The following is an 18,766-nucleotide window of genomic DNA, read 5'->3' on the forward strand; positions in this document are numbered from 1 at the left end:
GCCCTGCTCACTGTCTCTGCTCTCAGAACTTACCTCACGACATCTAAGGCAAACCATGAAAGCCAGGAGCCTTCATGAGTAGTGTCCCCACAGGGCCTGTGCTCCTGTTGGGACTGGAAAGGGGATTCTGACATTGCAGGTCTACCTCGCAGGCCAGCAAGACAGAGAAGAATGGAAAGATCAAGTGTCTGGATGAACAAAAAATTCTCTGACATGAACTGAAGAACACAAAATGTTGGCAGGCTAAGTGTGGAAACAAAATTTAGAAGGGTGCCATGTAAGACACCTTTGTCTGTTCCTTGAGGTTAAACCTGGTGAGAGCCCAAGCACCTCTGTGCCATAAGGTCTCGCAAAGTGGGAGCAGTAGCTGGTGACCCAGCCCACTCGTTGGTCCCCCATGACTGAACAAGCATGCTGACACAGTACCACATGGCAATACCAGCTCAGCTCCCAGAAGCATGGCGAGAGTTGTGTTAAATCTGGACTAATTAGTCACATCTGTCAGCAAGGCTAATTAAGATCTGCATGTGTGCTGACTTGGTGATACTGTTTTGGTTCAAGAGCTAGCACAGGCAGTGATATAAACTATATTCCATCACGCGGCAGAGGCAACACCTGAAGGAACACAAACATGAGTCACTTAAAATTCTGTAATTTTAGCACTACAAACCATACTGAAAGAAATACAGGAATCGGTTCAGCTTGTGAGAAGTGCTGGGTGCATCACAAGAGAAATGTGCCACACAAGGACTGCCACAACTGGAACGTGCAGTTTGTGAGGCCTTTGCTTCTATATATGGCGGTATGACCAGCCTGGAAGGCGTTCGCTTGCCAGCCGTCTGTGTAGCCAAAATTAGACAGGGAAGCAATGCGTTGGTATAGCTGTGTGTGTCCTATGCTTGCTCATGCTGTATCAGCCTAGTAACTTAGAAAATTCCGATACAACGATTGCTGGGAGCAAGCCCCCAGCTGGCACCATTTGACATCAGGCCAAAGAAATGACTGGTATCACCACAGCAGCTAGAGACACAGATATTTTTTTGTCTCATTTTTTTGAGTTACCAAGGTTGTCTTATTCTTTGTATTGATCTCCCCTTCCTCCTCCATCACTCCGGTTCTCTTTCCTACAGTTTATCCAGGCCAGGTTTTCTTTTAGCCTAATTTTTCTGCTCTCTTCAATATACTTCCCACCCCCATTTATAATGGCCAAAACACCACTCAGTCCCACAACCCAAGAGGTTGCAGCAGCAGCTGCAAAGTGCTGTTCGGAGGTTTATGGACAGTTTTCAGACTTTCTGGTCATGTCCCTGATAAATCAAAAACCTCCTTAGCTTCTTGCACAGGAAGCCACTGATGAACTCTAGCAAGTCTTTGCAGTTGCCCGCACAGCAACAGTATACTTCCAAAACTGCGGAGAGGCAAGGAATTTTTAACCCTTTCAATTCAATTTCTGGTTATTTCAGTTGCACTTTTGTCTCTGTATACAGTGTGGTGATTTCTCAAGTATAAATAATACTTTGTATAGTATACATGCTTCATTTGTGTACTCAGTTTTACTGTCACTAAATATACAACAGCTAGCTGAGTTAGAGAATACTTTCTATATTACAATATGCATACAGAAAATCACACACCACAAATTCCTAAAGAGGAGAACACACTTATTAATTGCTGAAATAATTCTGAGATGAAAATTAATTATTATTTTTTTCAGTAGAATTCTACAGCAGAAAACATCTGTATCGTAACCCTGGTGCTTAACAAGCATATGCATTTCAAGTATATATGTTTTCTTAAAAGGTGACTTTAAACAACAGGATACTGGGAAAGTAAATCCATATTTGCCTATTCTGTTTTTATAAATAATGTGATCTTTCCAAATAGAAGCACTGGAATAATTAAACTAATTTTCCAAAATTATTCTAGTATATTCAATTACAGATTTTAATTATTTGGGAGAAATAATTCACAATGTTAATGAAAGACATGGTAGTTAGAATCATGGCAGAGTATGGGTTTCATGTTTCTGCATTCCATAAACCTTATTAGAAAATGTAAATCAAATATTTGATGAATACTAAGAGCCTATTGGGACATTAAAATGAACATTACCATTGTGACTCTGAGAATCAGGTTGAAGTATAACAGAAGTCAGTTAAGGTAAGTGGATTTCAGTGCCAAAGGGAACATTAGCTGTTTAAAAGAGGCCTTTAGAGTATTATCCACTATTAAATATGAAGAAAAAAAATGTTTAAATAACACTCAGGTTGTGACACAAACCAACAAAAGACATCAGAATTTCAGTTTCAGCTGTTACCTCACATAAATTAACCTCATCTCCCATGTTGACTGAGGACAGCAGGGTGGTGGGGAACATATAGATGGTACATGAGAGTTATCTTTGAGTTTCTTACGTAATCCCCTAATCATTTAACTTTGCTGTTAATGAGAACTTTGCCAGTGCTTTTGAAGAGACCAAGTCCTAACGCCAGTCCTGGCTCATACTTTAAAATATGATTTTGTATTTAATGTTCTGTAAAAGCATCCAAAGCTCACCATACTCTAAAATGGCCTTTCTGATAGCCTGAAATGTTACACAGTTTTCAGTAATTAAGCAAGTGCTACATATTTATATTTCATACAGTATACAGTTGGTTTTTTTTCAAAAATCGTGCTAGTTGAAATCTATTCTTTTGAGGACATACCATGCTTTAGGGAAGGGTTAAATGGAAAACATTGATGAGATACATCTCCTAAGGTAACAAAGGGAAACATACTACACAGGTTGTTCCATCTCAGGTTTTCAACAACACAATGACAAATTATTCCTTGTGAACATTTAAGAAAAGATCTACCTCAACATTACATTCATTTAAAAGGATGGATGTTTTACACCAAGGTAGAAAAAAAAGTAAAATTATCCTGTGCGCTTCAATACCTCCTTGTTGGGGTATACATACAAACACTGTCAGTAGATTTGGGATGAAAAGATAATTATATGCCTTCAAACCCGTTTAGGTCATAAATGAAGACTGAAGATAATTAGGAAGGTGTTTGCATTTGGCAGAGCCAAGATTATAAACAAAGATCCTCCAAAACTTAATAAACTTCCTGTCTTTAAAGATAGCAGATGATATGCTACTATGCCAAATGTTTCACTATTGGGCTGAAATGTCATGCGGGTGATATTTCTTGTAAATTTTAATTACGTACTAGCTGAACTCAGAAGAATAAAAGAATTTCATATTGTTCCAAATTGAACTTTGTACTTTTTGCACCAAAAAAATGATTTCCCTGTTACACTCATATTCACACAATTTTGGTAGTTATCTACATTCTCCCCTTTCCCTGTTATTTCTATAATTATATTCGTGGCCAGTACATTTCACGACTTATTATGTTCAGGTATCTCTGACAATGTATTTTATAACAGAAAATGTGCATGTAGATTTCCTCTGCATGAAGTATTGCTTGAATGACTTCATGTTCAAGGGAAAGGAAGAACCAGTGTAATAAGTACTTTTGTTCCTAGTGCTTTCACAAAAGGCCTGATTCTGCCCTAGTTGTGCCAGGGTCCACAGTCTTGGACAGTACCACACCATAATCTGACACACAGCATAAACACAGATCTGTGAGCTTCTCAAAATTCCACTTCTGTGTATGGATGTTCCACGTGGACTTGGAAATCTATTAGCAGTGGCTTAAATATGAGAAATATTAGTTTACACAAGACTACAGTAAAACTCAATTTCAGATAGAATAACAGAACTGAGACCAAAATGTAATCACAGCAAGCCAAATAACATAGTTATAAAAGTTACTCATCATCAAAAATGACAACCAAGTCTGTTTTCTTCAGGAGAAACACAAACATTGATAGCCAAATCACATGCTCGTAGAGGACTGGTAATTCTCAGGAGAGTCATATGGTTAAAGAGGATGTTTTGTGTCAGTTTTGGACAAGCAGCTATAACAGATGACAACCAGACAAGTATTTAATCCTTCTACTGAACAGAATGCAGAAGATAATTTAGGGAAAAAAATTAAGTACTTTCTAGGCTGAGGAATACTACAAAACAGAATGCCAAAAGATCACAGTCTGATAGGAAATAAAGAAAAGGTCTTGGTAAGTCTTGATACACAGAATGCCTAAATAATAGAATTCATCTAATTATAAAGCTCTTTAATTATAATATGTCATTTTAAAACCAGTTTTGAAAAGGGCAGAATCTTAACAACCTGTAACTTCAAGATATTTGTCTGGAAATGAACTTAAATGGTTTATACCAACATAAATTGTTGGTATCACAGGTGTTTGATGTGATGATATCGCACAATATCATTTTGCTTTAAAATTATTTTTTGCTTTAGGTTTGAAGGGTGGGCAAGTTGTTCTCTAGAGGGTTATTCTTCAAAAAATGAAGCATATCTATGTCAACCAGGTGATTGTTCAAGTTTATGCCATCTAACTTGAGAGAGTTTAAAATGCAAAAAACAGATTACAGGGTCATGCAAAAGGATGTTTTAAATAACAAAAAGTTGTTATTCAAATAATCTACATTGTGGTAGGAAGCAAAGACTAGCTTTGCACACATAAGGAATTCTGTGAATATGAATTAGGTTTAAGAAAGTATTGAAAATTTAAGTGTTAAGCTGATGACAGAATAGAACAATCTTATTAAAATCAAAAATTTTAAGTATATGTCTGGGGAAGAGGGCTAAGTGTGAGTGTGCAAACACATATATATGTGACAGATAGATAAAAATATAAGATGCTTCTTTGAATATGCATCTATCTCATGACCATGGAAGAACCAGTTGTCAGCCAACTTCAAACAATTCTAGCTAAACTTCTACCACTAATCCAATATATGATAAGAGACAAACCATTTAAAATCTTTTTCTTATTTCTCCATCTAACAAATGAGAATAATATATACTTATCTATAACAATGCAGTATTGGAAAAAAATATTATGCTTTGAAAGTAAGGATAAAAATCAGCAAAAAAGATTAAAGCCATATATTCTGTAAATTAATCCATAAACTGCATATTAGAATGATTCTCCTTTCATATTTATTAAATTAGATGTTTAAGATCTTTACATCCATCACCTTGTCAAAGAGATCTTGGAGTATGGACGCAGTAATTATTCAGATTTATTCAGAAAATTATTTCTGTTCACTGGATATAGATCTCTTTTCCTTTCCTTTTTTTTTTTCAAGATACATTACAGGTCTTCTATTTTTACATTTTCTATAGCACCTACCCACATACATTTATAGATATATTGTACTACGCATATGCTAAAATATAAATACTGTAATATATATTTTAATAGGAGTGATAGTTAAGTCAGTTTATATGGTCCATCTCCTCACAGACAGCAAGATGTTCTTTGAACTGTAGAAACCTAAACCATATCCTTCTGACCCAGACTACTGCAGTGATAAACCTCTTCACATTTTAGTGGAGAAGAAACTTTCTTAAATCATATAATAGACATATTTGTAGCAACAAATTAATTTCTCTCCCATATACTGCTATTCTATGCTAGAATTTGTGAATTTCTTAATAGCTCCCTAATCTTTATGAACATATTTTCTGCTAATTCATTTTTTTCTTATTAGAGATAAAACTATCCTACTCAAAGGGTCATTAAATAGTTTCCTGTCAAAACTAAGATGAAGTATAAAGTGAGATCTCAGAGCTGTTTGTACTGAGTCCATTTCTATTCAATGTTTTCATTAACAATGACTGAGGTCATAGAATAGAGAAGACACTTATAAAGTTTGTAGATGACAATATACTAGAAGCAGTTACAAGCACTTTACAGGAGAGCACTCAAAGTCAAAATGATCTTGATAAATTGGAGAAAAGGCCCAAAATCAATAAGACAAAATTCAATAGAGATAAGCGCAAAGTACTAAACTTGGAAAGGAATAATCAAGAGCTCAAAAATTGGGGAAACTGTATAGGCAGCCATAAAGTCTGTTGTGTTATAGAGGACCACAATTGGAAGAGCAGATAACAATGCAATTGCAAAAAGGGTAAATGTCATCCTGAGTTGTTCTGTCAGGTACACTTGCCATTCAGACATAGGAAGCAATGAACCTGCTCCATCAATACTGGTGGGCCTTCAAGAACTGTTCAGCCAATTAAAGAATTAAAGCTAAATCCTACATGGGAAAGGTTAAAAAAGCTAATTCCCCTACAAGACAAGGGAACTTGATGAGTTCTTTTAGTGGAAGGGACTTCATTTATTTACTTAGTGTGGAAACTAATGTGCCAACAGCCAGAGATTTCAACAGATTAATACAATCTAGCTACAGCTAAGAGAAAAGATGAGGCTAGACACTGATAAGGATGAGCTGGAGACAAATCAGCAAGTACACACTGCTGCAGTCTTTTCATGTTGGTCCATAATAATGAAAAGGGGACTACCTACATGGACCAGTTGGTGATTTGGAATATCTCCTAGATAAAGAGTCTGAAAATGTAAAATAGACAAAGCAGCATTTCAGTGGGGCAAACATGTTAATTTGCTTATACCTTTAAAAAGGTTTTAAAATGTATGCTGTTGTATCAAGGGAATGAACTGCACTTGATGTTATTGCGTAAAAATGTACTAGAAAACTAAGCTGCTAATATCTATATAAAAATACAAATTCCTTGTAGTGACATTAATGAAAACTCAAACTGCCAGGTGTAAAAGAAAGGTGCTTAGTGAGATTGTCCTTCTTGGCCTGAGACAGGCCAAAGTGCTAAGACGGAAGATGGGCAACCTGATCAAGCCACTCTATTGCAGTGATCCTAAACAGTATCCTTGTTACAGAGAACAGGAAAAAAAAAACATCCTAAGCTTCAGTTGAGAGGTGATGCCTCACAAATTTTTGATAAGCACGTGCAGTGAAGAATGCTGGCCCACATAAAGTCCAGTCTGCCTAATCTCCAGCCAGCTGTTCCCAGAAGTCTGACCAGCATAGACACTGGTCTGTGTTCCAGCACTGGCCATACAGTAATGGTTAAGTACTGCAATTGTGTTGTGTCATGCCTCCCACTCATAACCTGCCACTGGATTCACAGTGAAAGGTATCATCCCTCCTCATATATTTGGCGGTGGAAGATGGTGTCTGGCATAGGAAACCAGTCAAATGTAAGGACTTTGTCTATAGACAAAGACTTTTCAGTGGTGCCCAGACTCTCTTCAGTGGTGCCCAGTGACAGGACAAGAGGCAACGGGCACAAAACTGAAACATGGGAAGTTCCTGCTGAATACGAGAAAAAACTTCTTCACTGTGAGGGTGACAGAGCACTGGAACAGGTTGCTCAGGGAGGCTGTGGAGTCTCCTGCTTTGGAGATATTCAAAACCTGCCTGTGTGCAATCTTGTGCAATGTGCTCTAGGTGGCCCTGCTTGGCAGAAGGGTTGGACTAGATGACCTCCAGAGGTCCCTTCCAATCTCAACCATTCTGTGATTCTGTAATACGGTGTAGGTAAGTTATATCATTTAAATTTAAAAGTTCCCCAACTTTCTTTAAAGCAGATTTGACAATGCATCAGCATTTGTACAATCTATTTGTATAAGGATAGTGCTCCAGAGCCCTAGGTGCAGAACAGGACCCTCCGTGTCAGACTCTAACACAGATGAAACAAAAAGGCAGTCCAAGATTTTATAGTTCAGGTATAAGATGAAGAGACAGACAGGAGAATATAAATTAGACAGCATCAATCTGGATAACAGGCAGCAGTGTCAGCATACAACTAGTTCAACTATTGCCAACTATTCTGTAGGCACTGCAGCAAAGGAGAATTTAAAGCAAAAATTTCCTTCTCTGATAGTTGCATTGTTGTTTCAAAGTATTTTTTTTTAGAATAATTCTAAATGTCATGCCAAATGTGAACAGACAAGCAAAAACTCTCTTCATCAACTGAATAGGTCATTTGTTTTATTTAGGTCTCAACTTTATTATCAAGACATCTTAATAAATCCATAATGATGTTTTGGACTATAGTTACTGTCAAAAAGAAGTAACATTTTAATCATGTTAAAACAAGGTTGGTGGCTGGCCTAGAGTACTCCAGGCTGTGCGGGTAACCCAAATAGAATTTCCTGTTCCGATTTGCCAGCGTCAGGAAGAGCATACTGATGACATGCTAACAGCAAAACACTCAATCAAATTAAGTTTTTAAGCACAAAATTTACGTTCCTTTAAAAGGAAAAAGAGAGGGAAACACAGGCTTATGTTTGTATGTGTGTGGTATGTTAGAAAGGATGCTTGTGGACAAGCATTGATCAGACAGCATTTGGATCCAGCAGGGGCCTTTGCATGCCTGTTGACAAACGTTCCAGCAGTGTGGGAGATCTGAAACCTTTTAAGCTCATATTAATCTGTAAATTTTTTGGGAGGGAATCAGGCATCAGAGTGAGGAGCATACTATACAGATTTTATTTGCTTTTGCTGCAGTTGATGGTGAATGACCCACAGTCTTTAAGGCCTGAAGGGATCATTAGATCAGGCTTTTATTTAGCCTTGATCCAGCAACTATTACGTAGAAAATGCAAAGCTTTGCAATAGCTCTAGCAAGGCATTTTATTAATGCTTCTATTCATTATCACTAACTCACTCATAGAGTTCTTCCAAGGTGGAATTTCAATTTCTTGATGTTATATTTGGCTTAAATGGTCAGAATGGTAGTCCATGTCTGCCTCAGGACTCATTACCACATAGGTGTGGAGAACATTATTAAACAACAGTACTGTGAACGAAACTACACAGTATTGCGTTTTACCAGATGCATGAGAGCTGTTACACTTCTGTTCCTTTTACAGTATTTATGGGTTCTTGTTGCTCATCCTGTAATATTTTGTTTAATGACAAATAAACAGTTTTAGGAGGCTATTTCCTATCAGTGATGCAGGAAGCATATTTTTCTTCAGAATGTGTACAGAACTCAACACAGAAGGGTCCTGCTCTATAAATAAGGCTTTTCTGGCATCATTGCAACAGAAATTGCTATTAGGTGTTGTTTATTTTTAACAATTTATGCATAAGATGTCACAAATATGAACCACAGTGGGAAAAAGTTGAGCGAGAAAATAACTGCAGAGTGCACTGGGGAAAGCTTCAGAGTCATACAGTGCCATTTCTGAGCTGGACCTCCAAACATATGAGAGCTTTCCAGAAACCCCAGTAACAGGCACTAGTTATCATGGAATGGCCCAGTGGGACCGAAAAATGATGAAGGTTCAGCATGAGTCAAGCTCTAAACCACAAGCTGTGAGGAGGGCAGTCACACTGCTTTGCTACCCTCTATCAACTTCATGCAGGGAAGTATTCTCCAGGGAACTCTGAACTCCTGCATCTCTCTCTCTGTCTCTCCCCCTCTTTGTCTGGAGCTTGATAGGGAATTGGCATTGACTTTAATGAAGACATATTGCTTTGACATGTCTGTTAGAGCTCATTGTTTTGCACTATCATTAGTTGTTTCAAATCAAGCCAGACCAGTTTGCAACCTAAAAGCTCCTGTAAAAAGGAAAACTTTCCTTCCACTAATATATGCAAATTCAAGCCATATTTGCCAATTAACCACTGCAGTACTGTGCACACTTCTGTACTTAAATGAAGAGATGGTTTACTACCTTTCTGTAAATGCAGAACAATAAGCCATGAGGCAAGGCTGATATAAATTGAGATGGCTTATAGGCAGTGATTCAAATTTGCGTAGAATATGTGATGTTTCATATCCTTAGCCTAAACACTGAATATTTTGTATAAACACATGAGTAGTTATCAAGATCACAAATACAAAGATGTAGAAATCTGTTTTTTAGTACAGGCTTCTTAGAAGGGCCAATTGTAGAGAAAATCCTTACTGTGTTTACATTTCATTTGAAAATACTCCAATTACCAGTATGCTGCAGCCATCAACATTTTGCCTCTAACAAAAGGTACTGGGATCAGATCGCAACTATGTACCTCACAGCCTCAACCAGCATTAACAGTAGTAATTCCAGTAACTGCAGAACGAATTAAATAACAAAATATTATTGCCAGACTCTTCAGCAAATCTAAAAGTGAAATAACTACAAGTCCCAGTATCCAACCTACATGCGTGCATAGTTTCACTGAACTCAGTGTAAATATTTACCTGAGTAGGACACATAGCACTTTGAGTCAATCAGAGAAAAAAAGTATTTTTAAACAGTCTACTACACTGCTTTCTGAAAAACATTTATAGACATATTTTTCAGAACTACTGTGTATAATTTCAATGGATACTTCAAACATATGGCCAAAAAATAGATTGGTTAATTACCTCTGATTTTCTTATTTTATTCAAACAAGGTACAGCAGCATTGCAGTGGTTTTCTCTCATCAGCAATAAGTAGCAGCACAAATTGTTATGAAATATGATGAAATAGCATTATTACTTGTGTATGAAATCTAAAAACCACCGTACTATGACCTTAATTGTAATTGGCTTTTTCTTGAAACCAGCAGCTAAACCTCACCACTGACAGAAAACCATTTGATTAATCCTAGTCAGTTCTTAACTACTCAGTGAGCAATGTGTTAGCTAGTAACTCCGCCACATACTTTTCCTCCCACTGTGTGGAGCAAGATAAAGAACCATAGAATATCCAAGTTGGACAGGACCCACAAGGATCATGAGTCCAACTCCTGGCTCCACACAGGACCACCCAAAAATCAAATCCTGTGTCTGAGAGCGTTGTCCAAATACTTCTTGAAATCCAGCATGCTCAGTGCCATGACCACTGCCCTGGGGAGCCTGTCCCAGTGCCCAACCACCCTCTGGGTGCAGAACCTTTCCCTAACCCCCAGCCTGACCCTCCCCTGTCCCAGCCCCATGCCGTTCCCTTGGGTCCTGTCGCTGTCCCCAGAGAGCAGAGCTCAGCGCCTGCCCCTCCACTCCCCTCGTGAGGGAGCTGCAGGCCGCCATGAGGCCTCCCCTCAGCCTGCTCTGCTCTGGGCTGAACAAACCAAGGGACCTCAGCTGCTCCTCATACGTCTTCCCCTCTAGACCCTTTGCCACCTGTGCAGCCTGCCTTTGGATGCTCTCTAACAGTTTTATGTCATTCTTGAGAATCACCCCTGGTCAAATTCATTTGATCTAAAGGAAGCTCGCTTTGTTTCCCAGAGGTTAAAAATCAGAATTCAAAAGCAAATCACAAACATGTCTTTCCTTGTAAGTGTCCATTAAGCACCCATAAGCTCACACCAGGTACCAATGCCTTATTTAGTTCCCAAGAGAGTTATCGCTATTGTCACATTTGGTCAAATTATTCTATTAGCTTTGCTTGTATAAGCAAAGCAACTCAAAACACTGTGTCTAGTAGCCATCCATACATTCTTTTTTTCTCTGTTCTACCTGGTACTTCTAATTCACATTGCAGGTACTTTACAAAGGATAGTCTACTTTTCTATTTTGACAGCAAGCTCATTGTTATATAAATACATATTAGCATTCTGCTACAAATATTCTTGCTTTATTCTGATGAGAATTTTACTATCTTATATTCACTGTCTAACTTTTACAAAAAGTAAACTGCTTCAAACAAACAGATCCATACAAATCAGATTTGTAGTTATGCAGATGTAATTAAAACTCTCAAGAGAACATATAAAATAAAAAAGACTTTAGCTTTTACTGTCAAAATTATTCTTAGCCAAAGACAGTACTCGCCATTTCATTACTGGAAATGGAAAGGTGACAGGACATTCAACATCTGGGTACTTATTTTTACAGGTCCTGTTCTTTTAGTAATATTTAGAATCATTTTGGGGGAACAAAATGGAAGGAAGGAAGGAAGAAAGCAAGCAAGCAAGCAAGGAAGGCAGGCAAGCAGGCAGGCAGGCAACAGTAAAAGTAAAATGAGACAGAAAAAATTTAATTTAAAAATTTGAATCCTTTTTCTCCCCCCATGCTCAGAATAAATAGTCATAAGGCAAGGGTACTTCTCTTTTTTAACCTTCCATGGATCAGTAACATGGCCATAAAAGATGCAATGATCACTCAAAAAGCTCAATATGGTAATTACTAGATCTCTCTACCACTCTGCCCACACATATATACAGAGACACATCCCTTATAGTCCCATTCCTGAATAAGCAGTCTGATTGTATGGGATGCTCTGTATTGGCACAGGAGATAGCTGCATCAAATCCATATTAAGCAATTCAAAACATTCAGCCAGTTGCAGTGTCTCTCCAAGGCAATTTAGCAAGGTTGTACTCTATTAATAACTTATCTTCAGAAATAATGACGTTTGTATTACAAAATTGAGAAAGAGAGGGCACTTTATAGATAAGTGCCATTTATTCAAAATGCTTTCTTGTTAGAAATAATTTTATGGGTGCCCTTTAGACACAAGCACATCTTTATGTTTCAGCAGTTATTCATCATTTATACATTCATAATTTGAGAGAGTTTTGAATTTGAAATAAATAAGAAGCCCACACCCTGCCTCAAATAAGTGAACCAGTCTTGATAACACCTCATACCTAAGAGACACTAAATAAATTAAATAATGAGTGGGGAAGCATGAACATTTCCTACTCTGTGAACATAGCAAAAAGTAGCAATAGTCTCCCAAATCTAGGATATAAGACAGAAATCTGTCTTGCAGTCACAAAATCTCCTGTTACCATAGTGATGGGGACTGAGCAAATGACTAAAAATACCTGGTCTTATTCACACTGTCTTAGGAATGTGACCTAAATGACATGTAATACATGATTTTCCATGATAAATTAATTGCATTTGCTAGGAGCCAACACTGAGAAGCAGCCTAACGTGCAAGTATGATGTGTGGTCAGACACTCAGAGAGACCGCCTTCCTCTCAAAGATGCAGCTTGAACAGAAAGCTGGCTGGAAGACAGCAAAAAAAATCATAGAAAGAACCCGCATGTAGGCCATTAACAAAACAAAAGCACCAATTAAACATGGTTCTCTCTCACTAAAGGAAGTTGCACTTTAAAATTATTCTTTCCAAATGCTGGTACATGAAATTAAACGTAGTCTCCAAAGAAGATCACCATCTGCAAGAATCTGCAGTTGGGATGGATGTTAAACTTAAGAAGACACAGAGGCAATATTAATCTATGCTTAAGCCAGCTTTGGTTCAGAGCACCTGTGTATATCAGTACAAAACAAGAGTGTGCTACCATAGAGGAGAAATGGGAAATGGCATCTCCCACCCCACCCTGTGAGATGTCCAGTGAGGCTGCCTACATAAGTCTCACCCAGGAGCAGCCACTGCTGCTCTGCAGTAAGAGCAGAGCATTGTAGACTCTCCCACTGACTGCCCTGGGAAAGAGAAAAGCCAGAAGGAAGATGAGTCTAGGTTTATTTGAAGGGCTTAACTGATTACAACTTTATTTCTATTTTTAAAGAGCAATGTTCTCTCTCCTATTTACGGTACGATACCTTGATTCATGATGTCTTGTTCTATTTACATTCAACTATGAATGTATTCCTTTGAGAATGTTTTTAAAAGTCAGTTGGGCTGAGATGGAAGGCTAACACCACTGACATTACAAAATGTGGAATAAGGCTAATATTTTGCCTGGAGACACCTGCAACTGCAAACCTGCTACAAAATTGCTCTACGCCCTCTTACTACATTTCAAGACAGTATGGGACTGTAGTCCAGCATTGTTAGACACAGTGCAACTCTACAAAATCTACTTTATTTCAAGTATAAAGATAAAATGGCCCATTTTGAAAAAGAACATCAACATCAGGTAGGGTTTGTCTTGACTATGCTTTTAAGAGTAGTAGCTTCTTTGTATAAAGAAGCTATTTATATTTGTATAAAGAAGCTATTTATATTTGTATATAAATAAACAACCCAAAGCCTACAACATCTGCAGTAGAATTTTTTGTACCATTGCAAAGCATTTTTAAGAAACAGCTTACCTGGAGAGACCAGCTGGAAGACCCGTTGTATTCCACTGGCAGGTATAAAATATCCACAGTCTCTAAAAAATTCAGATAACTGCTTTCTGTCCATCTTTTTGTCAAGCTCTCTCTTGAAAAACATCGCTTCATAAACTGAAGAAGAGAAGCTTCCATGAGATACACATTTACAATATGTTATTGGGCACTGATTTTTCTAGAAACATTTTCTTTAGAATCAAGTTAATGTTCTTGATAAACTATGTATGGAAACGTAGGCTAATAGTAGTTAATAGTACTCTTCTTGACTTGGCAGATGTGCTCAAGACATTGTCCCAAGCAATATCGTAATAGAAGTTTCTGTAGATGCCTTACCAAGGCTAATTAGAAAAGAACAAGGGCATATAGTAGGGGGCTAACAGTCAATTATTTTCTTGACAAATTTTATATATTAAATAATATAGTTTCAGTTAAAGAAATTATGTGGTTTCTTTTGCATTGCTCAGGGAGGGAAAAGTACAGATTAAAAATGAAAATCTTTGGTCTTCTTTACTCTGATGTCCACAGAACACTCCAGTTGATCTACCTAGTTAAAGATTTTTTCAGAATTGGTGCCAGAAATCTTCCTACCTGAGAGACATACTAGTGTAGCTAATTTATTATTTATCACCAGAACCACTAGTTTTCCTGTAAGGGTTAACAGAAATAAATCAAATTACACTCCTTGTTATGCACGAACATCTAGAACATGCCTGTTTCTGTCTTCATCATAGAAGAGCAAATTAATGGCAATTTAACATTTCAGAAAAACAGCTTCTGCCTTTTAACTCAGACTTTTCACCCTGATTTTTGAAGGCAAAGACAAAACAACAACACAGGACAATACATTGAGCTGCAACACCCTATCACATCTACAAACAAAGAAGCTTTGAAAGTATAAGTTGAAGTCTTTCTACTGAAAGCATCAGTGACTCAACCACTGACCAGCATTTCACCACAATATGAAGAGTAGTACAAACTTTTCAGGCATCAGACAGTAATGTTAGGAGCTATTCAGCCTGGGAAAAGGACGCACTTTTTCAGAAGGATATAGGTTATGTTTTAGAAGTTAAATAGTTTTATTGATATAGTTTTTGTAATGTACAGGGAAAAACAAACCATATATATGTACACACATATATAGTTTGTGTGTGTGTATACACAAACACATACGTATACGTATATATACACATATACACACACATACATACTTCCTATGTGGTGATAGGAATATAAAACCTGATTACGGAATTTCAGAAGTCAAAACTGAGACTATATAATGAATCTTTAGAAGATTTTTTTCAAAGATACATTCATTGCATGATTTGCATCAGTAAAGCATTTACAGGGAACTCAAAACCTACCCATGGAATATTTTTAAATTAAGTGTTAAAATCCTCCTCCTTTATACCAAAGCATAAAACTTTATGGATGCAGAATTAAAGGACTGAATGGAAATGGGAAACAAGATATAAACAACTAAGACATAGCATGCCCAAAAGGTGCAAGAATCAATTAGAACCTGCTTGCAGTGTTTAATGGGTGGTATATTTTCATTTCTCTGGAATGCTAATGCCTATTTAAAGGAGAAAAAAATAAAGCAGCACATTCCTAACTCTTAGGTATGAAGATGGTCACCTAAGTCCAACATATGGTATTGCATTTTTGATGCACAGTTGAAAACTCAAACTAATTCTCTTTTTCTCAGCTTTTTCCCATCAGGAAAGCTATTTTCCACAGTATGCACTCATCTAATCTTAAATATCCTCTGTGATGAGGCAGTAACCTCTTACTCTGGAAGAGGAATTTGAAGGGCAATGGATTACATAAAAAGGAAGATTAGATTATATTTTGCAGTCTAAACTGTTTTTTCTTTTCCTTAGTATCTTTCTATTATCCTTAGGGAATAAGAACTACATGAATAGTAATATTCAAAAGGATGCAGAAAGCAGTCAGCGAGCATCTGCAGCTAAGGAACAGGCAACTTTGGTATTAGTCAACTGTTTCCTTTTCGTTCAACACTTCTCTGCTTACTGATCAGAAGAACCATCAGGAGAAGCAGCTCTCCTGTCTGCGCCTCCTTGATTATGACTTCAAGCTAGTGACATTTATGCTTCTCCTGACCATTGCTGTTCATCCTATTGTAAGAGCATGTCTGAGTTTTCCACCATGCAGCTGAACTATCCTCTCTACCACACTTGCTTGACTGTACAGGGAGCCATCAAAAAGAGGAAACAAAAGCAAGTGTAAAAACTAGTTTCATGAATAAAATTTCTAATACATGGATTGCTCACAAAATCTGCAAAGGGATCTTCTTTTAAGAGGTTTTCTAAACATACAAATTACTTATTTCTTTGTGGGAGATATGAGCACTATCCATTTTTCAAACAATCCTAAAACAAACAAACAAACAAAAAAAACCAACAGGACAATAATACTAGATAAAAAAAAAATCACTGCCAGAATGACTGAAAAGGATATAGTATTAAGGTAATTATGATGATACTTAGTTTTGCACTTTCTTATCTACCATTTCATTAGATTCCTCCTTCCTGACTTTTCATGACACTTAACAATTGATAGTCAAGGACCCACAACATGATGACACAATCAAAATGTGCAGCACACAAGAGTTAAAATAGTTAATGATAACAGTTAATAATTACTTTCTTTATCAAGTGACCAGAAGAATCTTTTTATTCATGCTAAATCCTACAATTGGAACAACACCGTAGAAATGCAGTTGTGCATATGGAGACATCAAATCTGCCTTGCACCAAAAGTCATTTTAAAATAACTGTGTTGCAGACTTGGAATATTACTTAAGAGACAAACCATTGAAATTAAAACAAAAGAAACTGTGTACAAAAATGGGATGACTTACATTTTTTCTTGTCCATCCACTCCTCTAATTCAAAATAATGAAGTGGTGTAGATGGATCCAAAACACCAGCTCGATGTTTAATGCGCGCCATCATTTTACAATAGTACCTTACAACTGCTAGTAAGGATGGCCCATGACTTGCTGACTGTAATTACAGATATATTTCACTTTTATTACTGTAAGAAACAAGTGAAAGTTGACTAAAAAACATATGAGGAGTTAGAACTGAAAGGTGTGCAGTGTATGAGAAAATCTTAAATAAAAGCAAGAATAAATTCCATTGCTGTAAACATATGTGGACAGATATGTAAAAACAACTACTCCATAGTTCTGATAAGGGATGATTCTTTCCAGAGATGACTAGATAAAACTATTGGATAGAACTATTTTTAGATAAACACATTTTATTCCAAATTACAGAAGTAGATCACGAACTGTGTGAAATGGAAAATACTATCTGCACACAATCAGAATCTGGGAGGAAAGACAAGATTTTGTATCTCAGTAGAGGAAAAGTGGAACAGTGAAACTTGGCAAGGTGGGAAACTGTGTGTTCAACATCCATTTTTTGATTAAAAGTATGTCATGGGAGGAAAAATATATGTTTGTTTCCTACAGCCCAGGAGTAGATATCAAGAAATGCAGTTTCACCTCATCATTAATCTCCCTCTCTTCCACCATATAAAGTGAAGGAATATTTTTAAAGGTTGATGATTACCAAATAATATGACCTGATTTTTACTATCCTATTTAGGATTCTGGAAAACTAATAAAATAGATAGTTTAATGGATGACTCAGTTCCTACTTGACCCACTTATTTGAATTAGTTACAAGTTTTCTTAGGGTTTACTTCTTAGACAGAAGGCTTAGAAATCACTAAAAACATGGTATCTTAACTGAAGTTATGCAGCCTCCATTAGCAGCCAGCCTTCAATATGCATAAGCGCTTTTAAATTGGTATAAACTCCGAGACTGAAAGCAGAAGTGCGTATTATGGCATTTTGGTATGCCATTTCTCAGAAACTGGCATTTCATTTAGCAATACGAGATGACAAACATGAAAAAAAGTATTTATACTATAGAATCCACGTTGGTTTTTTTTCAGTAATTTAAGCTTAAAAGAGAGTGGGAGAAGGGTGCAATAAGCAGTCTGTTAGCTAAAGCCTGTTTCTCTACCTCGACTGCAGGCTCCAGAATTAACAATACAATATGCATATACACCAAGACTATTAGAAGGCAAAGGGATCACACACCACACAGGCCATTCTTTTCTAAAAATGAGAGCCTTCCTACAATCAAGCGATGGAAACAGGTCCCAGCAGAGCAGTATCGCTGAATTCTCTCTGACCTTGAAGGTGCACAACAGAGATGGCATACGGACTAGCTGAACATGTTTTTTGTTTTGTTTTGTTTTCCACAGCTAAATATTAATAATCAAGAATTCTTACACTACTAAAATGTAAGCAGTACGTGGATTAAACAACCAAGACATTACCTTAATTTTTACCCTCTTGAAAACCCTGCGTACAAGCCACCCTCTCACATATCTCTGAATGCAAATGACTGCTTTAAGTACTTCTCTGCTCCCAGGATCCTTTGTACAATCACAAAAAGCTCCGAAGTCTTCCAGGTGAGTTACATTTTTCTTTTCCTTTTTCTGGGTTTGAAGAGAAAGGCGTTTGTCACTAGAAATTAAAGTACAGAAGATTTGTTTTTCAGTTTCATAGAAAAATGCTTGAACTATGAACCAAAATGTTAGACAAATTGTAATTTTCACCTAAAATAAGTACAGAATCATGTAGAATCATTTCACTTACAGGAACAGCTTGAAAAGATTGAAAAGGAACTGTTGGTCATTTACGAACTACATTTACAGAATTAGCATCCAAATCTGCTTGACAAATGTTTTGTGCAGATG

General features: G+C 37.0%; 1 protein-coding gene across 1 annotated transcript in view; it reads right to left on the bottom strand.

Moving 5' to 3' along the window:
• The window catches only part of IQCM (IQ motif containing M), a 116,050-nt gene that overhangs the window by 43,449 nt on the left and 53,835 nt on the right, over positions 1 to 18,766 (bottom strand). The window contains 3 exon segments of the mRNA XM_066996739.1: positions 13,946 to 14,080; positions 16,848 to 16,992; positions 18,344 to 18,533. Of these exon segments, the coding sequence (XP_066852840.1) occupies positions 13,946 to 14,080; positions 16,848 to 16,992; positions 18,344 to 18,533 (470 nt within the window).

The sequence above is a fragment of the Anser cygnoides genome, chromosome 4 (assembly GCF_040182565.1).
Source record: "Anser cygnoides isolate HZ-2024a breed goose chromosome 4, Taihu_goose_T2T_genome, whole genome shotgun sequence".
NCBI classification, from domain to species: domain Eukaryota; kingdom Metazoa; phylum Chordata; class Aves; order Anseriformes; family Anatidae; genus Anser; species Anser cygnoides.